Here is a 26,826-nt window from a genome sequence, read left to right as displayed (position 1 = left end):
AAAGGAAGTCAACGTCAAGGTTTGCTTTGTCTCCCCCAAATGAGAAGCACTGGCCATGCTCGGCTGCTGAGAGGAAAGGAGCAGCCGACGAAAGAAAATACAAGCGGTGACTCAATATTCAGCTCGTGATTTCAAACGTGACACAGTAGGAGGCAAAAGTATCGAATGACGAGACAGATGTTCTTTGCGCTACAGAATCAGAGAAGTGCTCACTGCAGAGGGAAAACAGGTCTCAATTTATGCAGCAGTCCTTTCAAAACCAGCCAGTTCTTACTGATAATCAGTAAAGAGAAGTTCACAGTGCTTTGTGTCAACAAAACAATTGCATAATCATTATTTAGAGCAAAAATGTCAAATGTTATATATTTGTGATGTTTCCTGCCATATAAAGGGAGCTCCATGAACACAGTGCTCTTGACTTCCCTTCTCCCACATTAAATCATACCCTCCTTGCGCACCACTCTGGCAAGGGGCTGCCATGCCTGACTGGTAAGCACAGAGAATCTGGGCCTGCTCGGTCGCCCCAGGGGACAGCTCCTCCACGCTCCGCTGCATGGGGGGCCCCTGTGGGGAGCCAGTGCTGCCGGAGACTAGCGGCTGAGCTCATGTTTTATTCTGGAGTCGAACTGTAGAAGTCCAATGCTTGACATGAGCCATGGTCTCCAACACGATTGTCAGTAACGGGTGATTTCTGCATCCATCTGCTAGACTCCATCCTATGCATCTGCACTGACTCAGATCTCAGGAAGCAAAGTCAGGGTCATTTGTTCACTTCCCATCAGCCCCTAATTAGAATGCTCCCAAAACATTAAAACTGTTCATGGCAATCAAGTCAATTTTGTCTGGAACAAATTTAATTTTTTCTGGAACAATATAAAAATAATAAGGAAGATGCCCAGAACACAGTTACCCGTCACCCACATAGTCAAATAAAAATATTGAAAAGGAGTATTAAATAAGAATAGTAGCCTAACACTTAAATCAAAGTTAAAAAAATAAAGGTGACCATGAAGACAATGGAGACAATTTCTGGGAGAACCAAGCCACAAACTATGGGCAACAAACAAAAACAGTGAAGACACCCCATCTAATGTAACAGTCCAAAAAAAATAAACTAAGAGCCAGAGACAAAATCTAACTCATAAGGTATAATCCCAAAATAACAAATCAGAATACACAGAAGATAAGAAAATGAAGACATACAAAGTGGGAAGACTCAACTCTGTAAAGATGTCAAATTACCTAAATTAATATACATGTATATTTAATATGTTTTTGTTGATTTTTTTAGAGAGATAGATAGAAACATCAATGGACTCCCGCAGGCCCCCCCCCCCCCCCCCCCCCCCCCGGGGAATGAGCCTGCAACCCAGGCCTGTGCCCTGAGGGGAATTAAACCAGGACCTCTCAGTCCAGGACAACGCTCCATCCACTGAGTCACACCAGCCGGGCAGTTAATGTATAATTTTTAACTCATCCCTAAAAATATAACAACAGGTACTCTTATCCACCTAAAGCTAAAAAAGTACATTGTTGCCATATCCTGTGCTGCAGGGTATTTAAAACTCTTTGAGTAAAAGAAGTATTATTCTGTTGGCCTTGTACCCTTTTCACCTGATTGGTTCTGAATAACTTTTGACAGATTTCTAAATCCACATCCACCTCAGAAATTTTTGGCCATTAACAAAAAGAAGGCAATTTCATTGCACAATGAAACACCACAGCACGAGAAAGGCCTATAGCCCCATGCAACCACCTCGATGACCTCACAAATACCGGGAGGTAGGAGCAGACACAAAGAGCAGGCACTGGGTGATTCCTTGTGCAGAGAGTACAGGTAACCAGCTGAATCGGTCAGTGCTCTGCACGGTCAGAATCATGGCTACCCCCGAGTGAGGGGGGCTGCAAAAGGCATGAGAGGCGTGTCTGAGTGTTGACAATCTTCTAGTTTTGATCTAGGTGTTTTCGGTTTGCAAAATTTCATTAAGCTTACATTTATAATATGTATACTTTTCTGTACGCATATTTCAATGTAAAGTTTTTATACCAGAACATAATAAAAATGTGAAAACTAAGGGTTTCTAACACTTTGGACAAACACTGGCAGGGTTACAGAAATGCACGTTCGGACCCCAGAAAGCTCCTCTGAAGATGACAGTGCCGTCCAGGCCGCGCCACTGCTCAGCCACCGACCCCTTAGGGCGAGCCGCATCCACACGCTCGTTTTCCTTCAGTCTCCCTCAGACACCACCCTTAACTGCCTCCCCATTCTAATTCCTTTCACTTATATTTAAATGAATTAAGATGTACAATTATTGTAACTTTTCCATCATTATCTTTGAAAAGAAAACAGCATATTCTATAAAAGACACATCACAAAGAATATGCTTTACAACCTTAATCAGTGAAACAAATCCAGAATCTTCAGGCCAATATCTAACTTAGAAAAAGTCTCGACAATAGTCTCACAAGGGAAGAGACGCTTGTAAACGTTACAAGTTGATATCGAACTTAGAACCATAGTGACTTTTCCCCCAAAACCATTCTGTCTTTCCCTAAAAAGAAGACTCAGTGAATGACACCCATCCTTTGCTAGGACCCCGGGCCCCTTCCCCGACACTGGCGAAGTTCATTTTATCTGTGGCATTTCCCCGAAGCAACCCAGTGCAACCGCACAGACGTGGCAGGGGTGCTGGGCAGTGGAACAAGGCTGACAGGTGGCGACCAGAGGTCCGCGTGAGCTGGGCCTGAACGTAGCCTCCTTCTCCCCTCATCCATGCAGTCTGAGGCAACGGCTGTCCTCACCGCCGCACACGCTCAGTGAGGAAAGAAAGGAGAAAGCAGGGTGCAGGTGTGAGGAATGATTTCCATCTATGCACACCCCGTAATATGACAGCAGCTTCTTAAATACAACTTTGGATTCTTTTAGATGTCAGAATCCAGTATTGAAACATCTTAAAATACAATAATTATATTAGGTTGAACCATATGAAATTGTTGACTTACAGGTCCAAAATAGAAAACTGTTAGCAATTTCATATTGGTTCAACTTAATAGAAAACTTAAAGAACTGTTTATATTTTATTTAAATAGGTTTATTTTAAAAAGTAACAACTGTAGTACCTCGGGTCTGGGCAGCCTCCTTTAAAGCAGCAAGAAGGTGGGGCTTCAAGTTATCCAGAAGAAACCTGCCTTCAAGACCTGGGAAAAGGGACCTAAGGAACGAAAGGACCACAGTGATTACCATCTTCTAACAATTCTAAAATAAATTAAATCATTCCAAGCCAGTTAAATGTGCTATTTGTACAAGTCAATGCACACATCAAATCACATTGCAATACTTTTTGACCAAGTATTATTGAGCTTTCCCTCTAAACCACGAGGGCATCAGACACGCATATCCAGAAAGTCTACACACCTCAGAATAAACTTCATTTCACTTTTTGAAATGTCAGTATACATGCTTAGTTATAAAGAATTACGTAGGCCCTGGCTAGTTTGGCTCAGTGGTTAGAGTGTCAGGCTGCGGTCCAGAGAGACCTGGGTTCCGTTCCCGCTAAGGGCATGTGCCTTGGTTGCAGTTTGTCCCCGGCCCTGGTTCGGTCATGTGGGAGGCAGCCACTCGATGTGTCCCTTTCACGTCGATGTTTCTCTCTCTGTCTCTTCCTCTCTCCCTCCCACTCTATCTGAACAAAAAATGGAAAAATGTCCTCGGGTGAGGATTAAAAAAAAAATCAAGAAAAGAATTACTTAGTACTCTATTTTAATCCATTTAAATTTCATGAAATAACTCATTGACAACTCTTAGTTATTTTCACTTAATAACTTGATTTCAGTGTTTTATTATTAAAATTTCCAATAAAAACAACTGCTTAGATAACTTTTTCTTTTTCATTTTAGAGAAAGAGGTAGGGAAGAAGAGAGAGAGACAGAGAGAGAGACAGAGACAGAGAGACAGAGACATCCATTTGTCCCACTTGTTCATGCATTCACTGCTTGATGTGCCTGTCCTGCCCGGGGACCAAGCCTGCAACCTGGAGTACGGGGACAATGCTCTAACCAACTGAGCACCCGGCCAGGGCTCAGATAACTTTTTAACTGATAAACATCTGAATATTTTTCACTTTAGAATGTAAAAATGTACCCATTCATATTCTAAAAGTATTACATTGGCGCAAAAGTCTTTCTTAGTATAAAATCTATGTTGATAATTGATGAAGTTCATAATAAAGAACTGTAAATGTGGGCAGGGCAGAGGAGACCTGAGTAAACCCGTATTTGTAAGTGTGATCTATACCTTGGAAAGTCTTCTGAGGTAATATAAATAACATCTTGATCTGACACAGATGAGGAGAAGGGAACAAAACGTCCATTCTGTAAAGGTAGCAACTCCAAGCCCAGCAGCTCACTATAGGCCTGGTCGGAGAGCACGAATTCTAAGAGGTGCAGCTTTTCCGCGGCGCTCCCCAGGTGCGCACACTTCCGCAGCACCTGCCGCACCCAGGCGGGCGCCACCTTGCGCACGGGCTTGTCACTGCAGGCAGCGAGCTGCACAGCCGCGGCCAGATTCGGGGGGACCTTGACAATCTGCTTCCCAGAGCTGCTGAGGTAGCTGAGCACAGTCTGCACGTGTTCCACACTTTCATCAAGCTCTGAGAAGTAGGCCTGCTCCAACGTGACCCAGCGGTCGCTGAGGGAGTAGAGCACTGCGTTCTGGAACAGCTCGCTGAACAGCGGCCCTAACACCGGCTGCCAGTGCACCTTGACTTTGCTCACGTCGGGCCAGAGCTTATAGATGATGTCGACTGACAGCGGGGAATCAGAGTTCGCCGTTGACTCCAGGCGGTTTATCGAATCTAAGATCAGAGTAGCGTAGGCTTTGGGGACAATATTCACGACCAGAAACTCATTCCACAAGGCAGCCGGGTCTCTCCACTGGTCCAGCTCTCTCCATTTTATGCTTCTGCGATTGTCAGTCAGGCCGAAGAACCCGCTGATGTGAACTGGGAGGCCCGTTTTGCTCTCCTCGCCAGGCGGCAAGGGAAGAAAACAAAATGCTTTTCCTGAGAAATCAGATGTTGCTCCTTTTTCTTCAGCGTCTCTGCTTGATAAAGACATGGCTATTCCAATGGTTGGGATGAATTTCAATTCATCCGCTAAAGAATCAAGTTCACTACTGATCCCTCGCCCACCCACACTGTTACACACCAACCATGATGTCTTCTGTGTGTCCTTCGTACTCCCGTCTTCTAAAACTATATTGATATGGTATGTTACACACGTTATGCTATTGCTTGGAATCTTTTTACAATAGTTACTTATAGCAGTTTCCAGAATCTTGATAGAATCCGGCCGTTCCTGTTTCAAGGCCTTATTCTCACTAGCAGTCACTCTAAACACCAGTTTCTCTGTCCCATCAGCCTCCCGGACATGTAAGGAGACGTCCTGCACACTCTTCAGAAAGAGCAGCACTGTGTCTGCATCTGCTCTAAAAGACTCAAACAACTCAAGAACCTTTTGCTTATTGTAGAGGTTACTACTAAGCTGGGAAGGTTGTAGGCGAAGAGGGAAACGGAAAAATGTTCCTGGAAAATTGCCGTCTATAAACGTGTCCCTGGTGCTTCCAAAAATGCCAATAAATGGCGCAAACTGGTCTGAAAGTTCACTAATTTCTTTGCTGTCATCTTTGAGATTCCAACATTGACCTGATTCATGTGGACCAAAAAGTGTTTGATGAGGATCTAACATTCCAATTTGGTTACCACTAAAAATACAGGGAACATCTGTAATAAAAAAAAAAAGATTCAACAGTCATCAACTCTGAAATTTAATGAACAGTTATAATTACACTTACAATGCATAATTACTATAAAAATATTACACATGAAAAAGCATAAACCATAAAATGACTGCAAAACAGATCTTAAAACCCTAAATTTAGTTCAGAAAATGTAATTCTTTGAACATGAACAATAGTTATTTCTCTTTTGATTCAATAAGCACCAGGCATAGAATTTACATGATTTTTATGAAGATGTATCTTCATAATATTAATGTATAATAAGATATATCTTTATTAAACAATTAAAATATGCAAAGAATAACTGGATGTTTACACTCAGCCCCACAGGATGTGAACCCAATTAAATAGAACAGAGTTGCATCCTATGCTCAAAATGAGAACTTTAATGGTAGACCCTCTGAAGAAGAGGGGCAGAGAAGTAACTCGGGCGATTCTGACCACCACGCTACCCAGGAAGCATCTGCCCTGGGTGAGTGTGAACTGAGCCTGGATCGATGGGCGTGCCTATGCGGCTCGATGGGCGTGCCTATGCGGCTCGATGGGCGTGCCTATGTGGCTTGATAGGAGTGCCCATGTGGCTCGATGGGCGTGCCTAGCTTCTCACTGTGGATGCGCCCCTCAGGTTGGGAGCATCTCACCATGCTAAACCTAAGGGTAGTGTTCCCGGACACATTTTTTTGTATAGCATAGCCCCTACATTGATACCAAATGCCTCACCTGTTCTTTAAGCAAAGACAAAGTGATTATTAAACACTGGCAGAAAAACCAGACACATCAGAAATGCTGTATTGTGAGAAATTCTTCAACATGGAGCCTTTAAGGACTTCCAAGGGTGATTTGGACATTTTGCCTTGCATGAGGACGAGAGCATTTAACCTTCGTGCACGATGCAACCCCAATGAAGTCCACCTGTAATAACTCTGGTCATCAACTGCAGGACATAAGCAAGAAATGTTATGTCCACCAAGCCAGCTGCTAAATCAATCGGAAGTGTGGTCTGTGACACCCTCATCCATAGACTGTGTACACACTCCCATTACTCATGCCAGGGAGAGTCCTGACAGTTGTGAAGCATGACCCACAACCTTCAGGAATCCTCAGATTAGAGAACAGCACACCAGTTAGCACTGCTGCATGTAAGTGTGCTCATTCTCAAACGGGGAACACAGCCGCAGGGAGAGGCACCTGCTGGCAGTCGGCCAACTCGAACCAAGCAGTTCATTCCTGTGCACGGTCTCCACACCGCTGCCCTTCACACATGTGCCCCCATAACTGAAACTGATCTGAGGGGTAGTTTGCAAATAGTTTAACACATGAACATTAACATGCATGTGTAATAGTTTATAATATTGTGACTTATGAATTAAAGTAATTGTATTATATAAGTATATAATATGACTTAGTACAATAGTACACAATATGTAATAATGTAAATGCAATACAAAAAAAATGGTTTACTAAAATTGGGCTATAGTGAGGGTGACCCTAGGTCCAGTCACCAAGGGCAGTCCCAATTTAGGCCAGTTATTTGAGAATAATACACTCTCATGAGTGTCCCAGTTTGGACGACAAATTACATGCACCCTAGCTATAGCGACAGCTCTGCCAGCTCACTCTCTCCTTCTCCTGCAAGTTCAAAATGCAAAAACAATTTGTAACTAAACCATAACAAGGGCCAATTCCGTTTAAAAAATGTATCACAAACTACAGTAAACACTAAGAGCTTTGATTCTGGAAGAACAGCCATATACTCTTGGAGATCTCTACACTACGTGTCATATTTCCTGTTGTAATCATGAACCAGAAACCTCTATTCTTTCTAGATTTAAAACATGATGTCAAAGTAATCTGTACAATACGCATAGGTTTAAAAACAAATTTTTATGAGACAAATGTAGAGAAACCAAAATTCCCTTAATGATCTTCACTTTCTCAGTTGATACCAATGACTATTATACTTTCCTCCTTGACCTTATGATATTTAAAAATACGTATAAGGAAATCTCTGGGAATCAGTTTCTCTGACTCAAACATTTCCAGTGCAAAATATCTTAGAGTAACTGAGGCATTTCAGTGCCTCTTGTGAGGCATTTCAAGAGCGACATTTCACCCCCCTCATAAAATGACTTATGTATCACACTGATCACACTGCTTCATAACGACATTGACTTTTAGCCTCATACGATGGAACTTTGGCGCAGTTACCATGGTAACTTCTGAAAACTCAAGACACTCAGACATTGCATTGACATATTTCTTGCCACTGAGAAAAAAAATTGGAAAAAAATGCCTTTCAAAACAATATCATCTCTGAAGTTAACCAAATAAATGACAAACTACAGGCTAAAATAATTTTCGATATCAAGACTGAAACCACATCGTATACCTGTTATGTGATAGACAGAATTGAAGCCAATTCCAAATCTTCCAACCTTCAAAGGGTCATCCTTCTTCCTGCTCCGTGCGATTTCCTGAATCCCATGCCAGTCCTCCGGAGTGAAGACAGCATTGTTGTACACATAGAGGGCCGGCCCTGGGGGAGCACACGCGATTCAGAGAGAGGTGCACCAAGGTGTGCAGCTCTCCCGAGAACTGCCTCCATGACGTGCTTATTTGATGGGAAGATGTAAAGAAGGAATGGAACAACTGAATTCTGCATTATAATTCCGAAGGGTTTCACAATAAAGATAAAACGCAAATTAATTGTAAAAATTTCCAGCAGAAGGAATATAGCACTATTGGCCAAAAATTCAAAAAGGAAAAATTAAGGGTGTTGTGGTACTTAAACACCCAAAATATAGGGCAAACAAGGAAATCAGTCATAGTGTACCACTTTGTAAAATTTGTTTCTAAGTAGCATACTAATTGTTTTTTGCAAATAAGATTAGCTGTTAATGTACTAGGGAGTCTTTCTTTTTGAAGAAACCTTGTTAATATATTATTTTAAAAGGTAAACAATAATCCTTTAATAAATTTAATAATCACCTTATAAGTGTTTGTTTTTGTTTTTGGCAGCCTCTGAGTTTTCTATACAAGGTAATTCTTATATAATTTTAAAAATCACTAATGTGACAGATTTTAAAGTAAGCATGTCAGAAAAATACCACCCTGTCTCTAAAGTAGTTCCTTTAAAAAGTTATAATTATAATTCTACACAAACTATTTTTGGGACTCTACTTTCTGAGATTTATCTTCATAATCTCTAATATTCTTTGAATATGTTCGGTGATAATAATTCATCATACTTTAAAAATAATTAATATTTTTCTTTGAAAATGTTACTGAATTATATACAGTGCAGGAAAAGAAGGTTTACAGTTGTGAGTATGTAAAACACAGAGTTGGTTCTTGTATTATTATTTATTAATTACTGTATTGTTTTCCATATAAGCAACTGTAAACCTACTTTTGACCCCCTTGTACATACAATAACGTACCAAGTTTTAAGTGTGCAGTTTGAGGAATTCTCACAAAGTACGTGAACCTTGTTAGGTCCATCCAAGTGAATTATAGAGAACATTCCAGCACCCCAGAAGCCTTTCCTCATGTGCCTATAATTCAAAGAGAGATATGGGGATACAGGCCATACACAGTTTGTTTTACAGAAGTGGTATGACGCCCGGCTGGTGTGGCTCCGTGGATCGAGCGTCGCCGCACAGACTGAGCAGTACCATTTGATTCTGGGTCAGGGCACAGGCCTGGGCTGCAGGCTCGCTCCCCTGTAGGGGGCGTGCAGGAGGCAGCCAATCGATGTTTCTCTCTCACATGGATGTTTCTCTCTCTCTCCCGTCCTCTCTCTTTAAAAAATCAATAAAAACATATTTAGAAAAACAAAAATAGAAGTGGAATGACTGCTATCTGTAAAATAGTCAAAGCAGAAATATGAAAACACCAAGACTGCTGAGGCTCTTTGAAGACAAAGAAAGCACACAGTGGGTAGAGAGTGGCTTCTGGAGCCAGGTAAGTTTGGGTGTCAGACCCAGCTCCACTGTTACCAACTGTGTCACTTCAGAGGAAGCGGAAGCCATTGAGGCTCGGTTCCCTCGTCTGCACAAAGGGGACGAGAACAGGATCTGCCCGCAAAGTGCCGAGGATCAAATGAGAGTACAGATGAGGGGCTCAACACAGCACCCCACACAGAGAAGGTACCTGGAAGGTCAGATATCATTACTGTTAGAATTACTGGTGGTATGACACTGCAGTCTTTACAATCAACAAAATAAATATTACAGGAATAATGATAAAATAAATATCTTCTTGTGCAACAGCTAACTCCAGCTAGTTTAAAGTGGCATCAGCGAGCAGTGCCTGGTTCTGCCTGCTGCAAATGTCCATTAGAAATACCTAAGGAGACAGAAACTCACAACACTGACACCAGGGCTGAGAAAACACAGCACAACTATGAGGCCCACGGAAGGGACGCAGGAATCCAGAGGGGGGACACCAGGGAGCCAGGGACCCACCTTCCTTCCCGCTGTGAACTGGAAAACTGGGCAGCAGACCCTTTGATGCCCAACTACTTTTATAAAACATCTGTTAAATTACAAAATAACAGTTGCTTGGCTTTTTTCCAAATAAAGTATTTCCTGTGAACAAGAATTTCCTCCTCGCATCCCCACTCTCCATGGTTTTCTGAAGTGTCAGAACCGCTGTTTCCCATCCGAGACATCGGTGCAACTCCTGGCAAGGAGGAGCAGGTGAGAACACCTGTAGGCGGTGCTGCCCTGCCGCGGGCCGGCGGTTCTCACGCCCTGGCCCTCACGACCACACAAGCCCACCTCAGCAAGCAGACCGCTGGGAGAGAGGCAGCAGACGCAGCCCTCTTCGCTGGCTTCTGCAGCAGGCAGGCATACTCCAGTTATCATTTAAGGTTTTTGATCAAGGTAAAATTCTGATCCTACTCATCCTGGAATAAAGAGGGAAGCGGTATATTTTGCCTTTGCTCCAATCCACTGGCTTCTCACCGAATCTCTGCCTCCCTCCCTGAGATCAATTTCCAAATGCTCCACGTCTACCCTGATCAAAGGGTGTGCCCTGGTGCTGAGAGCGAGATGGAAAAGAACAAACCCCTAAGGGAAAAACAGAAGATCATCTGGGGAGGAAAAGGTCAGCACAGGCTGCAACCTATTCCCTCCTTTTAAAAGGGGACTCCCGCCCTGGCCGGTTTTGCTCAGTGATTAGAGCGTCCACCTGCGGTCCGGAGAGACCCGGGTTTGGTTCCCACTAAGGGCATGTACCTTGGTTGCAGTTTGTCCCCGGCCCTGGTTGGTCATGCGGGTGGGAGCCACTCGATGTGTCCCTTTCACATCGATGTTTCCCTCTCTCTCTCCCTCCCACTCTTTGTCTGTACAAAAAAATGAAAAAATGTCCTCGGGTGAGGATAAAAAAAAAAAAAAAAAGGGGGATTCCCAAGCCAAAACCTCCTTGTAAACGTGCTGGCAACTGATCTCTGGACAAACACATTAACAGTCTTTACTAGCAGAAGAGATCTACCCTAGTGGATGCTTTTAGAAGGTTACTTATTGTAAATGAATCTAGAATTTATAGATTTTCAAGGCATGATTTGCTGAAAATATCCCAAGCTATATAATTATCAGGAAAAAAACAAAACAAAAAAAAACCATGAGCATGTTCCATGACTAACACAGCTCCACTGTGTACGTGAAGGCTGCACGCATCGCTGAGCTCACTTCTGTTCACCCTAGGCCACGCTGTGCCCCAGAACAGCAAGGAAGAATCTAGAAGGAGGTGCTGGGAATCCAAGGCGTCTCCATGCCGCCTTCCCTGTGTCTGTCTCTTCCTTAACCATATCCTTGAAATCCTAGGGAGTGTGAAGTTGGGTAAGATCTCTTATTCTTCTGCAACTATTTGACAAACTAAGCTTTTGTCATCTGATTATATAAAAAGGAAAAAAGCAAGTGGGACTCAAGAGTTCCCACTTGCAAACCTATATCAATAAAGGGGAAAAAACTGGAACCCAAGAAGATGACACCACCCAAGACAACGTTCATCCCTGAATGCAAGAGAAAGACATTCTTAAATATGTAAGTGTGTGTGGCCCTCAATTAATATTTGTTACATAAAAACATCAAAGATCAGTTCTACCTACTTTTATATGTCCTACTTTTCATTTTAAATTGGCTACTCTGGTATGACTTTAAAAAGCCTATCTCTAGCCCTAGTTGGGTGGCTCAGTTGGTTAGAGTGCTATCCCATACACCAAAAGGTTGAGGGTTCGATTCCTGGTCAGGGTACCTACCCAGGTTGTGAGTTCAATCCCCATTTGAGGTGTGTATGGGAGGCAACCAATCAATGTTTCTCTCTCTCTCCCCTCCCCTTCTCTCTAAACATATATATATCCCCTCAGGTGAGGATTTAAATAAATAAATAAATAAATAAATAAATAACCTAGTTCCAAGTATACTTATGCACAAACTCAGAATAATCTTGTCTCAAATATCTTTTTAAATGAAGTTAAGGCCAGAGGCAAAATATAACAGAATTTAGGTAGTATTTTGAAGTAAAATCTTGTAGGATCTCTTCACTCTGCCTTTCATGGTTCTCTAGTACACACTGATAGTATCAGTACCACACAGACCTAAAACAGTATCCCATGATCGATCTGCTGTAACCCACAACAGAAGTGGAGGTAAACTGTGTTCCTGCATCTTACAGGGGAGCGGGCAGAGTGCCGAGGCTCAGACGGCTTAGTCACACAGAGTCAGCACGAGGAGCAGGGCCGCGCTCTGCACACCGCCCTGGGACAGCGCGAGGGGCGGGGCCGTGCTCTGCACACCGCCCTGGGACAGCGCGAGGGGCGGGGCCGTGCCCTGCACACCGCCCCTGGGGCAGCGCGAGGGGCGGGGCCGTGCCCTGCACACCGCCCCTGGGGCAGCGCGAGGGGCGGGGCCGTGCCCTGCACACCGCCCTGGGGCAGCGCGAGGGGCGGGGCCGTGCTCTGCACACCGCCCTGGGACAGCGCGAGGGGCGGGGCCGCGCTCTGCACACCGCCCTGGGACAGCGCGAGGGGCGGGGCCAAGCCCTGCACACCGCCCTGGGGCAGCGCGAGGGGCGGGGCCGTGCCCTGCACACCGCCCTGGGGCAGCGCGAGGGGCGGGGCCGTGCCCTGCACACCGCCCTGGGGCAGCGCGAGGGGCGGGGCCGTGCCCTGCACACCGCCCTGGGGCAGCGCGAGGGGCGGGACTGTGCCCTGCACACCGCCACTGGAGACACGCAGCATGGCAGCCATGTGGGATCAGGACTCCGGCAAAGGCCCCTCACAGCCGCACTTGGCATTTTTCAACAACAGTTCCATTAAATCACAGAATCCAACCAGGAAACCTTACAGGCTCAGTCCTCTCATGGCCAGCAGAGATGAGGACATGCCCAAGACCACAGGAGGCAGGAGGCAGGACTAGAATGGAAACCTCTGAGGTGTTATGTCTCACCACATCTCTTTACACAACAAAAAAATGCAACTTTCATATCACAAATTTGACCTAAAAATAAATAATTAGCTATAAGAAATGCTAAATATTAATGCTTATCTAGCAATAATACTGATTACCCTAACTCATAAAACATCTTTTTAAAATACATGTCTTACATCTCTTTAAAAATGTCCAGCCCTGGCCGGTTTGGCTCAGCGGTTGGAGCGTCGGCCTGCGGTACAGAGAAAAATGTCCAGAAAAGTCTGAATTGATCCTCCCTTTTCTCAATAACTTTCTATATACTACAGTCGTTCGTCTTTTGTCTTTTTGTACTTTTGTCTTGCTAATGATATAAACTCACAAGTGACTAAATAGAACCAGAGGCTTGTGTACAGTTAACCCTTGAACAATGTAAAGATTAGGGACACCGCAGTTGAAAATCTATGTATATCTTTTGACTCCCCAAAAACTTCAGTGGTCCCTCAATCTCCATGGGGCACTGGTTCCAGGGCTCCCCACGGACACCAAAATCTGAAGATGCTCAAGTTCTTTGTATAAAATGGCACAGAACAGTGCACACAGAAGGTCCTTTGCACTCACAGATCCCCAACTTTGGATCAAAATTATTATTTTCAATCCACAATTGCTTGAACCTGAGGATGTGAAACCCAGGGATAGAGAGGGCTAACTGTGTATTTATTGAAAAGAATCTGCATATAAGTGGACCCTCGCAGTTTAAACTTGTGTTGTTCAAGGGTCAGCTGTATTTACATTGCCAGTTACTTTGAATTGAGATTTTTTTCTTTGTTCTCTAAAAATACCAACTAGCAGAGACACCTGACCACCAAAAGCAGAAAAAAAAAAAAAAAACATCTGAAATGGAATAAAATATACCAAGAAATCAAGTGTAAATGGTAGAGTATTTATTAGAGTACTGTAAATCACTAAAAACCACATAAAACTTATTTCTAAATATTGATTCTTACCCTGATATTGCGTCATATCTTTTGACCAAAGAGTCTCTGTTCCATATTGAGTTTCATCATATAAAAATTTAACTTCTGTGGCTCCAGCATCTTCTGCATTCTGAATTAATTCCTAACCAAGAAAACACCAAAAATAACATTTCATAATACAGTAATCTACTGCCCATCATTATATTTACCTATATAATATTTTTAAAGTAATTACATTTAAATAAAGAAAACCCACTACTTGCATCATTACCTTTAAGATCTGGTGAGGGTATAATGAAAAGGATTTTTACACACACATGAGTATGGTTGAAAAGACCTTGAGTCCTTCTTCAATTACACATACTTACAGTGCATATTTTAACTTGCTACGCTTAGCCTATAATACAAACCCTGAGACTATTTACAACTCTGCCTCTTATACACTCTACCTAAAGCCTTCAAACAAAAGAAATTAGCCCTGGCCGGTTTGGCTCAGCGGTTAGAGCGTCCACCTGCGGTCCGGAGAGACCCGGGTTCGGTTCCCGCTAAGGGCACGTACTTCGGTTGCAGTTTGTCCCCGGCCCTGGTTGGTCGTGCGGGTGGCAGCCACTCGATGTGTCCCTTCACATCGATGTTTCCCTCTCTCTCTCTTCCTCTCTCTCCCTCCCACTCTATCTGTACAAAAAAATGGAAAAATGTCCTCGAGTGAGGATAAAAAATAAAATAAAATAAAAAAGAAATTATTCTAGTTCCAAAGCTGAGAGATGGTTCTGTCATCTGGGACAAGTACCCACTCTCAAGCAGTTACCAAAATAGACCTTTATCTTTTGCTTACCAAACTTACCTTTCTCTTAGGAAAAAGAATGTATCGGTCTATATATATAGTATGCTGCATTCGTGAGAACTTGAGGTATGCGCCTGTCTTTCTACTGTGCTAAGATAAAAGTTTCTCTACAGTCAGCACTGACTTACTCCTTTCCTAAAGAAGGTAGCAATATTGCCCTGGCCGGTTTGGCTCAGCGGTTAGAGCGTCGGCCTGCGGTCCGGAGAGACCCGGGTTCAGTTCCCGCTAAGGGCACGTACCTTGGTTGCAGTTTGTCCCCGGCCCTGGTTGGGTCGTGTGGGTGGCAACCACTCGATGTGTCGCTTTCATGTCGATGTTTCTCTCTCTCTCTCTCCCACTCACTCTATCTGAACAAAATATCGAAAAATGTCCTCGGGTGAGGATAAAAAAAAAAAAAAAAAGAAGGTAGCAATATTGTTTGGTGGATAGTGAGTGGACGGGCGAATGGGTGGTCAAAGGTCTGTAATGTAGAAAGGAAGAGACAAACTTCGAGATTTACACCCATCAGCAGCCTCAAAGAAATCCCCAGTCAACAACTCCAGCCCCTTTGGCATACCTACCAAAATCATGTTGGGAGCTCCAAACTCTAAAGTGAGAGTCCAATTTCTAGAGCCAACCTCATAATCATCAGAACTTCAAACATACTCCCGAGCTATCCCTAGTTTATTTTGGATCTTGTCTAAAGTACAGAAAAGTCCACACATAACAGCTGTCAGGATGAGCTGCAACTTAGGCTGAACCAAATCAGGTTTAAACGGATGGATCTTTAGAAACACAGTAATTCACCTTGTATTTTTATACTCATGAGCTTCTAATTTGGGGAAGAAGTGTATTTTAACTTTTCCAGCACCTTGGTATCATTAAACGTAGGGTGTGTGGAGGGTGTAGGAATGGGCAAAACTGAAGAGAACAAGGCCAACAGCAAAGCCGTTACCAGAGCAAACAGGTGCCGGAGCCCACAGGAGATGAGACGACTGTGACCCTGAGTAAGGGCACAGCAGAGGTGAAGAGCTGGTTCTGAGACCAGGTAAGGCCTGAGCGCACTGGTGCGGACTCTACCTGAGGCCTTGTCTCCCAGTAGGAGCTGTCACTGCCTTTGAACTGACAAGACTCTACTCCGGTCACCACTAACTGAATCTTCATTTTTAATTCATTCTTTTCACCTCTCTACCCCCGTCACAACTAATAACCATACCCTTCCTATCTTCACTCTGAGAATCACTGAGCCTCTTCGGAAAGGATGCACCATCCGCATGAAAATCACCGAGCATCAGCAAGCCCCATACGGCACCGGAGTGACTATTTAAGACAAATGAGCCTAGTCCTTATTTCTAAAAATTTACCACCTAACTGGAAAATATAATGAGGACTAAGAAACTGGAGGTAATAAACACTAAATAAATTAATGAGAAGAAAAATGCATATCTTATCTTTTATAACTAAGGTTTCTTATGAAGCCTAAATACAAAATCTAATCTTTGCAATATCTTCTGATTGCTTTCTTTTATGGTTGTTTAGTTTTTTTTTATGTGTGTGTTCAAACTAAAAGAATACATATAGCTTTAAAAAAAAAAAACTGAGCCCTGGCCGGTTTGGCTCATCGGTAAGAGCGTCGGCCTGCGGTCCTGAGAGACCCGGGTTCGGTTCCCGCTACGGGCGCGTACCTTGGTTGCAGTTTGTCCCCGGCCCTGGTTGGTCATGCGAGTGGCAGCCACTCGATGTGTTCCTTTCACATCGATGTTTCTCTCTCTCTCTCTGTTCCTCTCTCTCCCTCCCACTCTACCTGAACAAAAAAAGGAAAAATGTCCTCGGGTGAGGATAAAAAAATAAAAAAAATAAAAAACTGAAATAATTACCCGATTAAACACTGCCCAAACCAACCCTCTAAATCCAGGGGTCAAATGAGCACAGGTACATGGCCCTGCATGTGGATTTTGTATTATTTTGTTTGTATGGTCGTGGGTTGGTAGATTTAACACCATTGTACAATGTTTTACATGAAATTCACAAAATTACATTATAGAATTATATATAGTTACAATAAAGTGTTCCTAGAGCAACACTGCGTGGGTGGTTACAGCAGCTTAGTGAGTCCTTTGCCTCTGAAGCCTCAGGTTTATGTTGCCTGCATTCTGAACCGCCACCCAGCGCCCAGCGCATGCCCTGCTGCCCCAGGGGCAACAAATGCAGCTCCACATCTAGACAAAAGTCTAAAAAATGTAAACACTAACAAGACTTCTATGTAATTTTACTTCATCTCATTTCTATCAAAGTGAATTCACAGACGTACACAACACAGGCCCTACCTTAAGAATCTGTCCTCCTTCTGGGTATCTTCTTAAAATGTCCTTGAGAAAATCAACAAGTGGTGGAGTTGTCTGACCAAATCGACCTAAAATATAAATCCCGTTTCCTGTTACTGATGTGTTATTTGGTTCCAAGACAGAGTAAAATGCTACAAGTTACAATTTCATGTTTTACTGCAGCACTTAGGTATGAAATTCCAAACAGAATTCGGTGGAAAGTAATGCAGATTCTGCCCTAGCCAGCTGGCTGGAGCATCATTCCATTCACCGAAGGGCTAGGGTTTGATTTCCAGTCAGGCACACACTGAGGCTGCAGGCTGCATCTCTAGTCAGGGAGCACGTTAGAGGCAACAGACTGATGTCTCTCTGTCCCTCCCTCTCAAACAAACAAAAATCAATGAAAACATATCCTCAGGTGAGGATTAAAAAAAATTTTTTTTTAAAGTGAAGTAGATTCAATTTTATCAAATCTCAAGATTTTTCATTAACTACAAATTTGGTGTTAAAAATATAGCAAAAGTTACAAAAGATTATTAATTAAAAAATAAAGAGAATGGGGGAAGAGTTGCTACAACCAAAATAAACAAATGGTGCTTTGCTACTAAATTATAAGCCAGAGATAATGGTGCCGATCATGACGCTCTTATGTTCTGATTGTTCTGAAATTCGGCACAATCACTGTCTCAATGGCTGTCCAGTCAAATACCCGTAGCCTTTCCAAACCAGAGTCTCAGAACTGACTGACCAGGTTAACTTCAGAGAGGTAACAGGAAGGCACAGGGAGAACGGTGGGAGGGGAAGTAATTTCTCAGGTGCACAGAATAAAAAAAAATCTGTATATAAGTAAAAAAAGAAATCTGTGCTTAAGAAACAAAATCATCACTATACATTTATTTGCATCACTTTTGCACAACTATGCACCAAGTCCAAGCCCCAACTGTCCCACAGACTACGATCCCCACACATTTTCATAACTCACTTCCTCCATCTGTCCTGGTTTCCCTCCGGCCCTGATATCCCCTCATCACATCCCAGTGTTACACACTTTCATTTCGCTTTTAAAACCTATTTTTTATTCAACTAAAAATGGTATAATCTCCTGGTAAAGTCAATGTTATACCTCCCCCTTTTAAGCCTTTTGATTGAAGGTTTACAAAAAGATGACAATTTTTGCAAGTCAGATCTCCAATCTTGATCCAGTCAGGTAACTGAAAAAACAAATAAATAAAATGTATAAGAAGCAATATAGTTCCTAATACTGTAAATTAAAAACTTTACCATAATTTTTTTTTTCATTTAAGATATAATGCTTGTTAACTGTTCTTAAGTTGTTCTGGAGAAGTGAGTTTCAAAGAACAAAAATTTAGTCAAAAATTTTATTTAAATATTTTAAAGATTTTTCCTTAAACAGTTACAAATAGATAAAAGATACACATTTCTGCTTTAAAATAATTTAAATTCTTTTATGATGAATTGGGATCATCAGCGTAAACAAAGTCTTTCTTTTAATCAGTATTTCCAAAGTGCACTGCTCAGAGTACAGCTCTACGAGATGTCAACAGAGACCAGAGGACAAAAAAAATGTTTTTAATTAATTAGAATAATTTGGGTTTTAGGGCACTTAACATTTAATATGTACTATAACTTTCTAAGCAGTATTTCACAAATTTTATCAGTGATTTTTTTTCATTTATTTTTGAAGAGCATCTGATAGGATATTGTTCCTAGAAACACAGTTGGGGAAACACTGCCATTGATGTTGCTACAACGAAGGTATGATGCAGAAGGAAGGGACAGATAAGGACTCCAACCTCTGAAGCTGCTTTGGTCTATGGCTCCCCCGAAACTAGCTTTCCCGAACAACGCCCTGAGAGTCACTGTCCTTTCGGAGTTTGTCCTGTTTCTCCTAAGGGCAGGGTACAGTATGTGTGACCACGAGCCACAGGAGGGGTGGGATTGAGTGCCTTTTGGGGAAAATAAAGTAAATATCCAAAGCCAGGTTGATCAGCCTTGTCCACCCGTAAGTGTTGCTATGGAGTGACTCCTTGCAGGTCAGCAGTCTGCAAACCCTGACTCAAATCTCACTGAAGAACTGCCTTTGCACTTTCACGTCCTCAACACGTGAAGAACACCATTTACCACGTCAAAGGTCAGCATTTCCAGTTGTCTACTACATGTCACAGTGATCCCCTCCAGGGTTTCTAGAGCTCAGCTCCAAGGGTGACATCACCAGCTTCCCTTCCATCACCATCCCTCACCCTTCACTGCATCTGAGTCACTGGCGGCACCTTCTATCTCGTCACTTTAATGGGAAAGCTGGGGGAGGCTCCTCTCTCCAAACCACAAGCCAGTTACCTGCTCCCTGGGTCCCAGCCTGTCCCTCCCAACTCCTCTCAGAGCCAACTCGGATGTTTGTGACACTCTCCACCTGGTGTCCTTACTTCCTGTGCCTCATCTTCATTCTAGGCCCCATTTCTGATGCACAAATCTGAACACATACAGTTCTCAGTTTCTGAAGCACTTTCCATACACATTCCTGCTGAATCTTAAAGCCTGGAAACTCCCTGCACAGGACACACGGATAAGAATACGCATAACAGTACTGTTGTAACAACAAAAATTTAGAAACAACCCAAATTCTATGATATATTGATACAATGGAATATTACACAGAAGTAAGAAATGAATTAACTGAATTGCACATAAATCTGGTTGAATATTTATAACATAATATTGAGTATGAAAAGCTAATTCTAGGTTACTACCTACAGAATAACAAGCTTCTGCCCAGCCAGTGTGGCTTAGTGAATTGAGCGTCGTCCTATGACTGAGAGGTCCCGGTTCAATTCCTGGTCAGGGCACATGCCCAGGTTTCGGGCTTGATCCCCAGTAGGAGGCATGCAGGAGGCAGTCAATCGATGTTTCTCTCTCACATTTATGTTTCTCTCTCTCTCTAAAAAAAATATCAATAAAAATATTTTTTACAAAAAGAATAATAAACTTCCTATAAAGTTCATAAATAACTAAAAATAGTATATTATCTAGACTATATATTCAGGTCATACACACAGACACATACATACACATATATATATACAAACATAAGTAAGCATATATATACATACACACATGATTAAACTATTAAAACAACTACAAAAAAGTTAACAGAATAATAAACACAAAAGGGTGAGGGAAGAGACAGAGGTATACAGGCTGGGGAGAAACACAGGTAAGTAAAGTTCTCCAGCTGGATGATATCATTATGGTTGTTCATTCTGTTGTTAGTTAATTAATTACCTACTTAAAAAGAGCCATGTATGAGCCAAGGATTACTAGATCAATTCAGTATAGCCAAGATGCATTTAAAAAAAGAAAGGGAGGAAGGAAGAAAAACTATAATGCAGTTTCCAAGTCTTACAGAGAACTTGAAAAGAAAGACAACACATAGTAGAACCATGTTAGTAAAAACAGCTGTAACTGGCTATGTGAGTTTCACAATGAATGCTTTTGGTAGATAGTTATCAGTGACCTATTTAGGAGGGAGTGATTCTCCCAAAGAGAAAGCGAGCAGCACAGATAACCTCAGCAGTGGGATCTGTCTCTCCTCTTGAGCGTGCCAAGATTTGGGGATTTTGCTTGGGCCTCATTCTTTCCTGGACCTTAAACTACTCCAACCAAGCAAAAAGTAACACTGACCCCATTTGCATCCAGAGGCAATGAAATCTTAAAAGTTGTCTACTTCAGTCTTTATATTTTGGTTCTAAAACAAAGTTATTATAAAATAATTTGAACATCTACATTTGTGTCCATGCCAGCCTCAATCTCCCTTAAAAACCTCAGAGATGTTCATTTTCATTTAATATGAAACAGTAACTCCAAATTATTAAGCAAATAATACAACATTAATTGCAATCTGGATCTCCCAACACTTCTTCCTTTGTTCAGTTGTCAAGGACACATGAAGGTTTTTCAAGATTCAACAGTTGACAGGGAGGACATTTTTGATCAATTAAAAGACAAGAAAGTGGCCCAGCCAGTGTGGCTCAGTGGACTGAGTGTCGTCCCATGCACCAAGAGGTCACCAGTTCGATTCCTGGTCAGGGCACATGCCCGGGTTGCAGACTCAATCCCCAGTGGGGGACATGCAGGGGGCAGCCAGCCAGTTGATGTTTCTCTCATTGATGTTTCTATCTTTCTTTCACTTCCTTCCTCTCTCTCTACAAAATCAATAAAATATTTATTTTTTAAAAAAGACAAGAAAGTGAAGTGATATTTCAAACCTGGCTTGAGGCTCAAACACATTTGGTAAGAATCAGAAAGATGCACAACTATAATGAATAGCTTCAGTCTCTGCATGGGACAGGAAGTAAAGAATTTACAAATGCCGCCCTGGCCAGTTTGGCTCAGCAGTTAGAGCACTGGCCCATGGCCCAATGAGTCGCAGGTTTGATTTCGACCAAGGGCACATGCCTTGGTTGCGGTTCATCCCCGGCCCTGGTTGGGGTCGTGTGGAAGGCAACCAGTTGATGTGTCTCTTTCCGGTTGATGTTTCTCTCTCTCCCTTTCTCTCATTCTCTCTCCCTCCCACTCTATCTGAGGATAAATGGAAAAGTGTCCTCAGGTAAGAATTTAAAAAAAAGAATTTACAAATGTCACCTCCAGGCCAGGAAAAGCAAAAGAGAAAGATAGAAAAAGGAAGACAGGTGACCCAGAAAGACTGGGACTCAGTGCCTACTGCTAACTATGTCCAATACCAACTAAAACCAGTGAGTAACAAGGAGATGTCGACAGCTTTTGTCTCCTGCCTACCCTATAATATTTAGAATTCTTGCCAATAATTCAAATCTAAATGATCTGAACAGCATTAAATCAAATAGGAAAAGAAAACTACCTCTGTGAAGATGTGTTTAAGTAAAAGTGACCCTTTAATGACACATATTAGCATTACTAAGTTCACCAGTTGAGTAGTCACAAGCCTGTCTCCTCTGAATCAGGAGAGAACTGTGCCCTCTGCTTGTTTTCTAAGGGAGCTCCATCCTTGACTTTGAAGTTCATACACACACACACATATATATATAAACATATATGTATGTATGTGTGTATATGTATATTGTTGACAGTATTACAGATGTCCTCCAATTCTCTCCCCCTTTGCTTCTCCCCTCCTAGCCCCGGTCCAAACCCAGGCCTTCATCACACTATTGTCTATGAGCACAGACTATGCACACATGTATGTAAGTTCTTTGTTGGTATCTTCCCCTCTTCCCACCCCACCCCCTCTTTTATTTTATATGTCATTCTGTTCCATGCATACATGCCTCTGGACCTATTTTGTTCATCACTTTATGATGTTCATTAGATTCTATATATAAGTGAGATCATATGGTATTTGTCTTTCTTTGACTGCCTTATTTCACTCGGCATAATACTCTCCAGGTCCATCCATCCATCCATGCTGTTGCAAAGGGCAAGAGATCCTTCTTTTTTCTGTGTTAACATTTATAATTTAAGATTAAAAGCTTTTTAAAGGCTTACATTTATAATAAATAGAAATGAGAGCCAGATTGAATTGACTTGGGTACTTAGAATTGTGTCTTACTAAATTTTCTCTCTCCTTTATTTTCTATTACATTTTTTAGTTGAGCATGACTGGTGTGTTAGTTGCATGTTATGCGTGATGTGTGTGTTTTATTGACACTTTGTTTATATGTTAATATTATATAATTTTCCTGAAGTATGTGTTTTTTACAGCTGCATAGTATTTCATTGTGTAAGTGCACCACAGCGTTTTTATCCACTCATCTACTGATGGGCACTTGGGTTGTTTCCAGATCTTAGCTATTGTAAATAACACTGCTATGAACATAGGAGTGCATATATTCTTCCTGATTGGTGTTTCAGACTTGTTTGCATATACTCCTAGAAGGGGAATCACTGGGTGAAAAGGTAGTTCCATTTTTAATTTTTTTGCGTAAATTCTATACTGCTTTCAATAGTGGCTGCACCAGTCTGCATTCCCACCAGCAGGGTACTAGGGGTCCCTTTTCTCGACATCCTCACCAGCACTTGTTTGTCGACTTACTGATGGTAGCCATTCTGGCATGTGTGAGGTGATACCTCATAGTTATTTTAATTTAGATCTCTCTGATGATTAGTGACGTTGAACATTTTTTCATATGTCTATTGGCCATCCGTACGTCCTTTTTGAAGAAGCGTCTATTCAGGTCCTTTACCCAAAGCATTTCCCTTAAGAACAGGGACAAGACAGGGATGCCCACCTTTGTATTTTTATTTAACATAGTACTAGAAGTCCTAGCTACAACAATCAGACAAGAAGAAAAAATAAAAGGCATCCAAATTGGAAAGGAGGGGGTAAAATTGTCATTATTCACAGATGACTTAATATTATACACAGAAAAATCTGAAGAGGTAGCAGGATATAAAATCAACATAGAAATGTATGACATTTTTATACACTGATAATGAACTCTCAGAAAAACTAAAAAAAAAAAAAAAAAAAATCCCATTTACCATTGCAACGACAACAACGAAAAGAACAAGATACCTTGAATAAACTTAACCAAAGAGGTAAAAGATCAGTTCTCAGAAAACTATGACATTGGAAAAAGAAAATAGAGGAAGATACAAATAAGTGGAAGCATATACCATGTTCATGGATTGGAAGAATTAATATTAAAATGTTCATACTACCCAAAGCAATCTATAGATTCAATGCAATCCCTATTAAAATACCAACAGCATATTTCACAGATCTAGAATAAATATTCCAGAAATTTATGTGGAATCAAAAAAGACCCTGAATAGCTGCAGCAATCTTGAGAAAGAAGAATAAAGGTGGAGGGATCACAATACCAATAACAAACTATACTACAAAGTGGTGTGGAATAGTAAAAAGTCCACAGACTTTGGAATTAGACAGACCTGGGTTCCTATCTTGATTTGATACTTCTCTCTGAATCTTGGCTTTACTAGTCCACAGAATAGAGTAGTAATAACTAACTCATGAGATTTTCAATAGTAAATGAGATGATATATACACAAAATACCTAGAACAGTGTACGGAATACAGTTAGATGCTCAATATTAATAATATTCCCAATGCATATATGAAAGACAAAAGGAGAAATGTGTTGAAAAAGTTACATCCCAAAATTGTATCTCTAGCCTTGACATCTATCCCTTGAACTTCAGACCCAGATCTGCTTGTTGAATATCACTCTCTAGCCTAGACTCTTACATAACAGAGACCTTAGAATTGGTTAGAATTTATTTATCCCATTCCTATTAGTAACGGGAAAGCAGATTCTAACATGGCAGTTAATCTGGCCTCTATTACCCACTGGCAGTACTGGAAGTAGGATCTATCTAGGTAACCTACCTCTTCGTGCATTTGCCTATATGTTTCTTTTATGTTCGACCATAAACAGAAACAACTGGTTACCTCCTTTCCTCCAAAATTAGATCCCTTCTGTACATGTTTATCTCTGCTAAATGAACCATTATTTTCCTGATCTCATTCAAGGATTCTGAACATCCTTGGCACGGCCTTATGCCTTATTCTACATCTCACCACCTCCCCGGCTCTGCCACCCCCAATCCCTTTGGTATCAAACTGTGATAATTTTATGTTTTTCAAATCCTCCTGTATATCCTTTCCTTTCAGTGTTACCTATACAGTCATCGTCTAGAACCTCATTATCCCGTATTAGCGTAAATGTCCTAACTTGATGCCCCGCATCGACCACCCACTCAATCTGAAACGGCTACACACCACTGGCATCCCATCCCATACTGATACTTTGCAGAGACACCTCCAAATACGTTTCTAATGGCAAGACGAAGCCACAACTGAGCCTTTGGGTATAACCCACATTTAGGGGTCAAGTGGACAAAGCAGAGCCAGAGGAGTAACCAAGGAAGTGGGGATAGAACCAGGAGAGTATACATGGGAAGATTAGAAGACAGAAGTAGGTATAGGAAAAGAGGTTAGAATGATGAACTTTGCTCCTCAATTATGTCCCAAGTCCTCAAGTCACTGTCTGCATGCCACCAAACACCTTGGGGAACTGGTCAGGAGGACTGATCCATGAAGGAACTTGTGAACAGATTAGTGGGAAATCTGGGTCTAAGTGAGCAAGTGACCAGAGAGTGGACCCAGGTACACAGGTCAAGATTACAATGAGGGATTAAAAATCACAGTTACCAAGTACTTCACCAATATCTCTACTAGATAGTAACAAAATCTAATACTAAAAATTTCATTCGGTATGCCTCAAGTATTCCTTGTGTATCTGTTCAACTCTTTTTTGGGGGCCGCCTTTAAATCCTGGAAATGATGTGCTTGTTTTTTTTTTTAATCATATAAAAAGTGAAGACATTTATTAGGATAAAAGAGTAAGTTAATTTTCAGTAATATGGCTCCAGGTAACTCCTTACTTAAGTAGTTTCACCAATCTTAAAGGGCACATACGACAATACAAAATATTATTTTCCATAGTTTTGATCTGCTAGGTCATTCGTTCACATGTTAGAAGTTGTAATATAACTTTACTCCTTAAACTAATAGCTTCTGCATTAAAGTATGTCTGAAGATCCTTTCAGTATAAATTTCTTGGATTCAAAACTGAGGGAGGAACTTCTAAGACATAAAAAGGTTAACACATTTATCAATGTGAAATGTGTAACAGAAAAATATGAGTAATGATTAAGTCACTTCAATGATGATGTCTCTAAACAAGGAAACAAACAAAACCCCTCCCGCTTTAATGCCATCAAAAAGAGCACCTTAATTTTAGGAAGTGAAGATTCAGACAAAATAGGAGAGGGGGTTGAGATGGTAAATCAATCAAGTCACCACGCAACATGCCCGCGTCACTTTGCGCACGTTAGCTTCAAAGCGTGTGTCCGGGTGACCCTTCGGCCGGCACCCGCCCCCCGACACGGGCCACCTCCGCCCGCGGCCCCCGCCCTGCGGGCCGGCGTACCTCCCTGCCGCCGAGCCACAGCCGCTGCTCCGCCGCCGGGAAGCCCGTCTCGGCCAGGATGCATGCCTTGAGCTCGCGCACGGTCCAGCACTCCCGCACGGCCACGGTCCTGCAGCCCACGCAGCCGGGGAGGACGGTCACCCGCAGCCACCTGCGAACGGCAAAGGACCTTCAGAGGGGGCCCGGGGCCCGCGCCCGCCCGCCCGCCCTAGCTCCCGGGGCCCGGCGGCAGGGACCCTCGCGGCCCGGGCCCGCCGGCGTGGTTACCTGTCCCCCATCGTCTGCGTCCGCCCAGCGGCGGGAGCCGGGTCACCGCCGGCCTTGCGGCGCGGGGAGGCCCGGAGCGGGGCCGGAGGGCTGGATCCTCATCGCGCAGGAGCCGCCCGGCCGCGCTCCGCCGCAGCCCGGGGCCGCCGGGGCCGAGGTGCAAACGCGAGAGGAAGCCGTGGCCGCGCGGGAGCAGCTCACGGAGGCGGCGGCGC

The 26,826-nt window shown here is 42.5% G+C and overlaps 1 protein-coding gene across 7 annotated transcripts in view; it reads right to left on the bottom strand.

Moving 5' to 3' along the window:
• SACS (sacsin molecular chaperone) overlaps positions 1-26,493 on the bottom strand; it is a 49,183-nt gene extending 22,690 nt beyond the window's left edge. Inside the window, exons 1-7 of one of the 7 annotated variants that reach the window (XM_036249603.1) lie at positions 26,345-26,493; positions 18,460-18,547; positions 17,340-17,425; positions 14,220-14,331; positions 8,190-8,336; positions 4,298-5,783; positions 3,124-3,215 (exon numbers count right to left, since the gene is read on the bottom strand). In XM_036249603.1, coding sequence (XP_036105496.1) covers positions 3,124-3,215; positions 4,298-5,783; positions 8,190-8,336; positions 14,220-14,235 — 1,741 coding nt within the window. In that variant the 5' untranslated portion in view covers positions 14,236-14,331; positions 17,340-17,425; positions 18,460-18,547; positions 26,345-26,493. Of the gene's footprint in view, positions 1-3,123; positions 3,216-4,297; positions 5,784-8,189; positions 8,337-14,219; positions 14,332-17,339; positions 17,426-18,459; positions 18,548-26,344 lie in introns of those variants that run through there. The other 6 variants (XM_036249597.1, XM_036249601.1, XM_036249598.1 and 3 more) reach the window with 6 other exon arrangements.
• Positions 26,494-26,826: the final 333 nt, after the last annotated feature.

The sequence above is a fragment of the Molossus molossus genome, unplaced genomic scaffold (genome assembly GCF_014108415.1).
Source record: "Molossus molossus isolate mMolMol1 unplaced genomic scaffold, mMolMol1.p scaffold_m16_p_9, whole genome shotgun sequence".
Lineage (NCBI taxonomy): Eukaryota > Metazoa > Chordata > Mammalia > Chiroptera > Molossidae > Molossus > Molossus molossus.
Note: the sequence above shows the minus strand (reverse complement) of the source record. Positions and strands in the feature narration are given on the sequence as shown.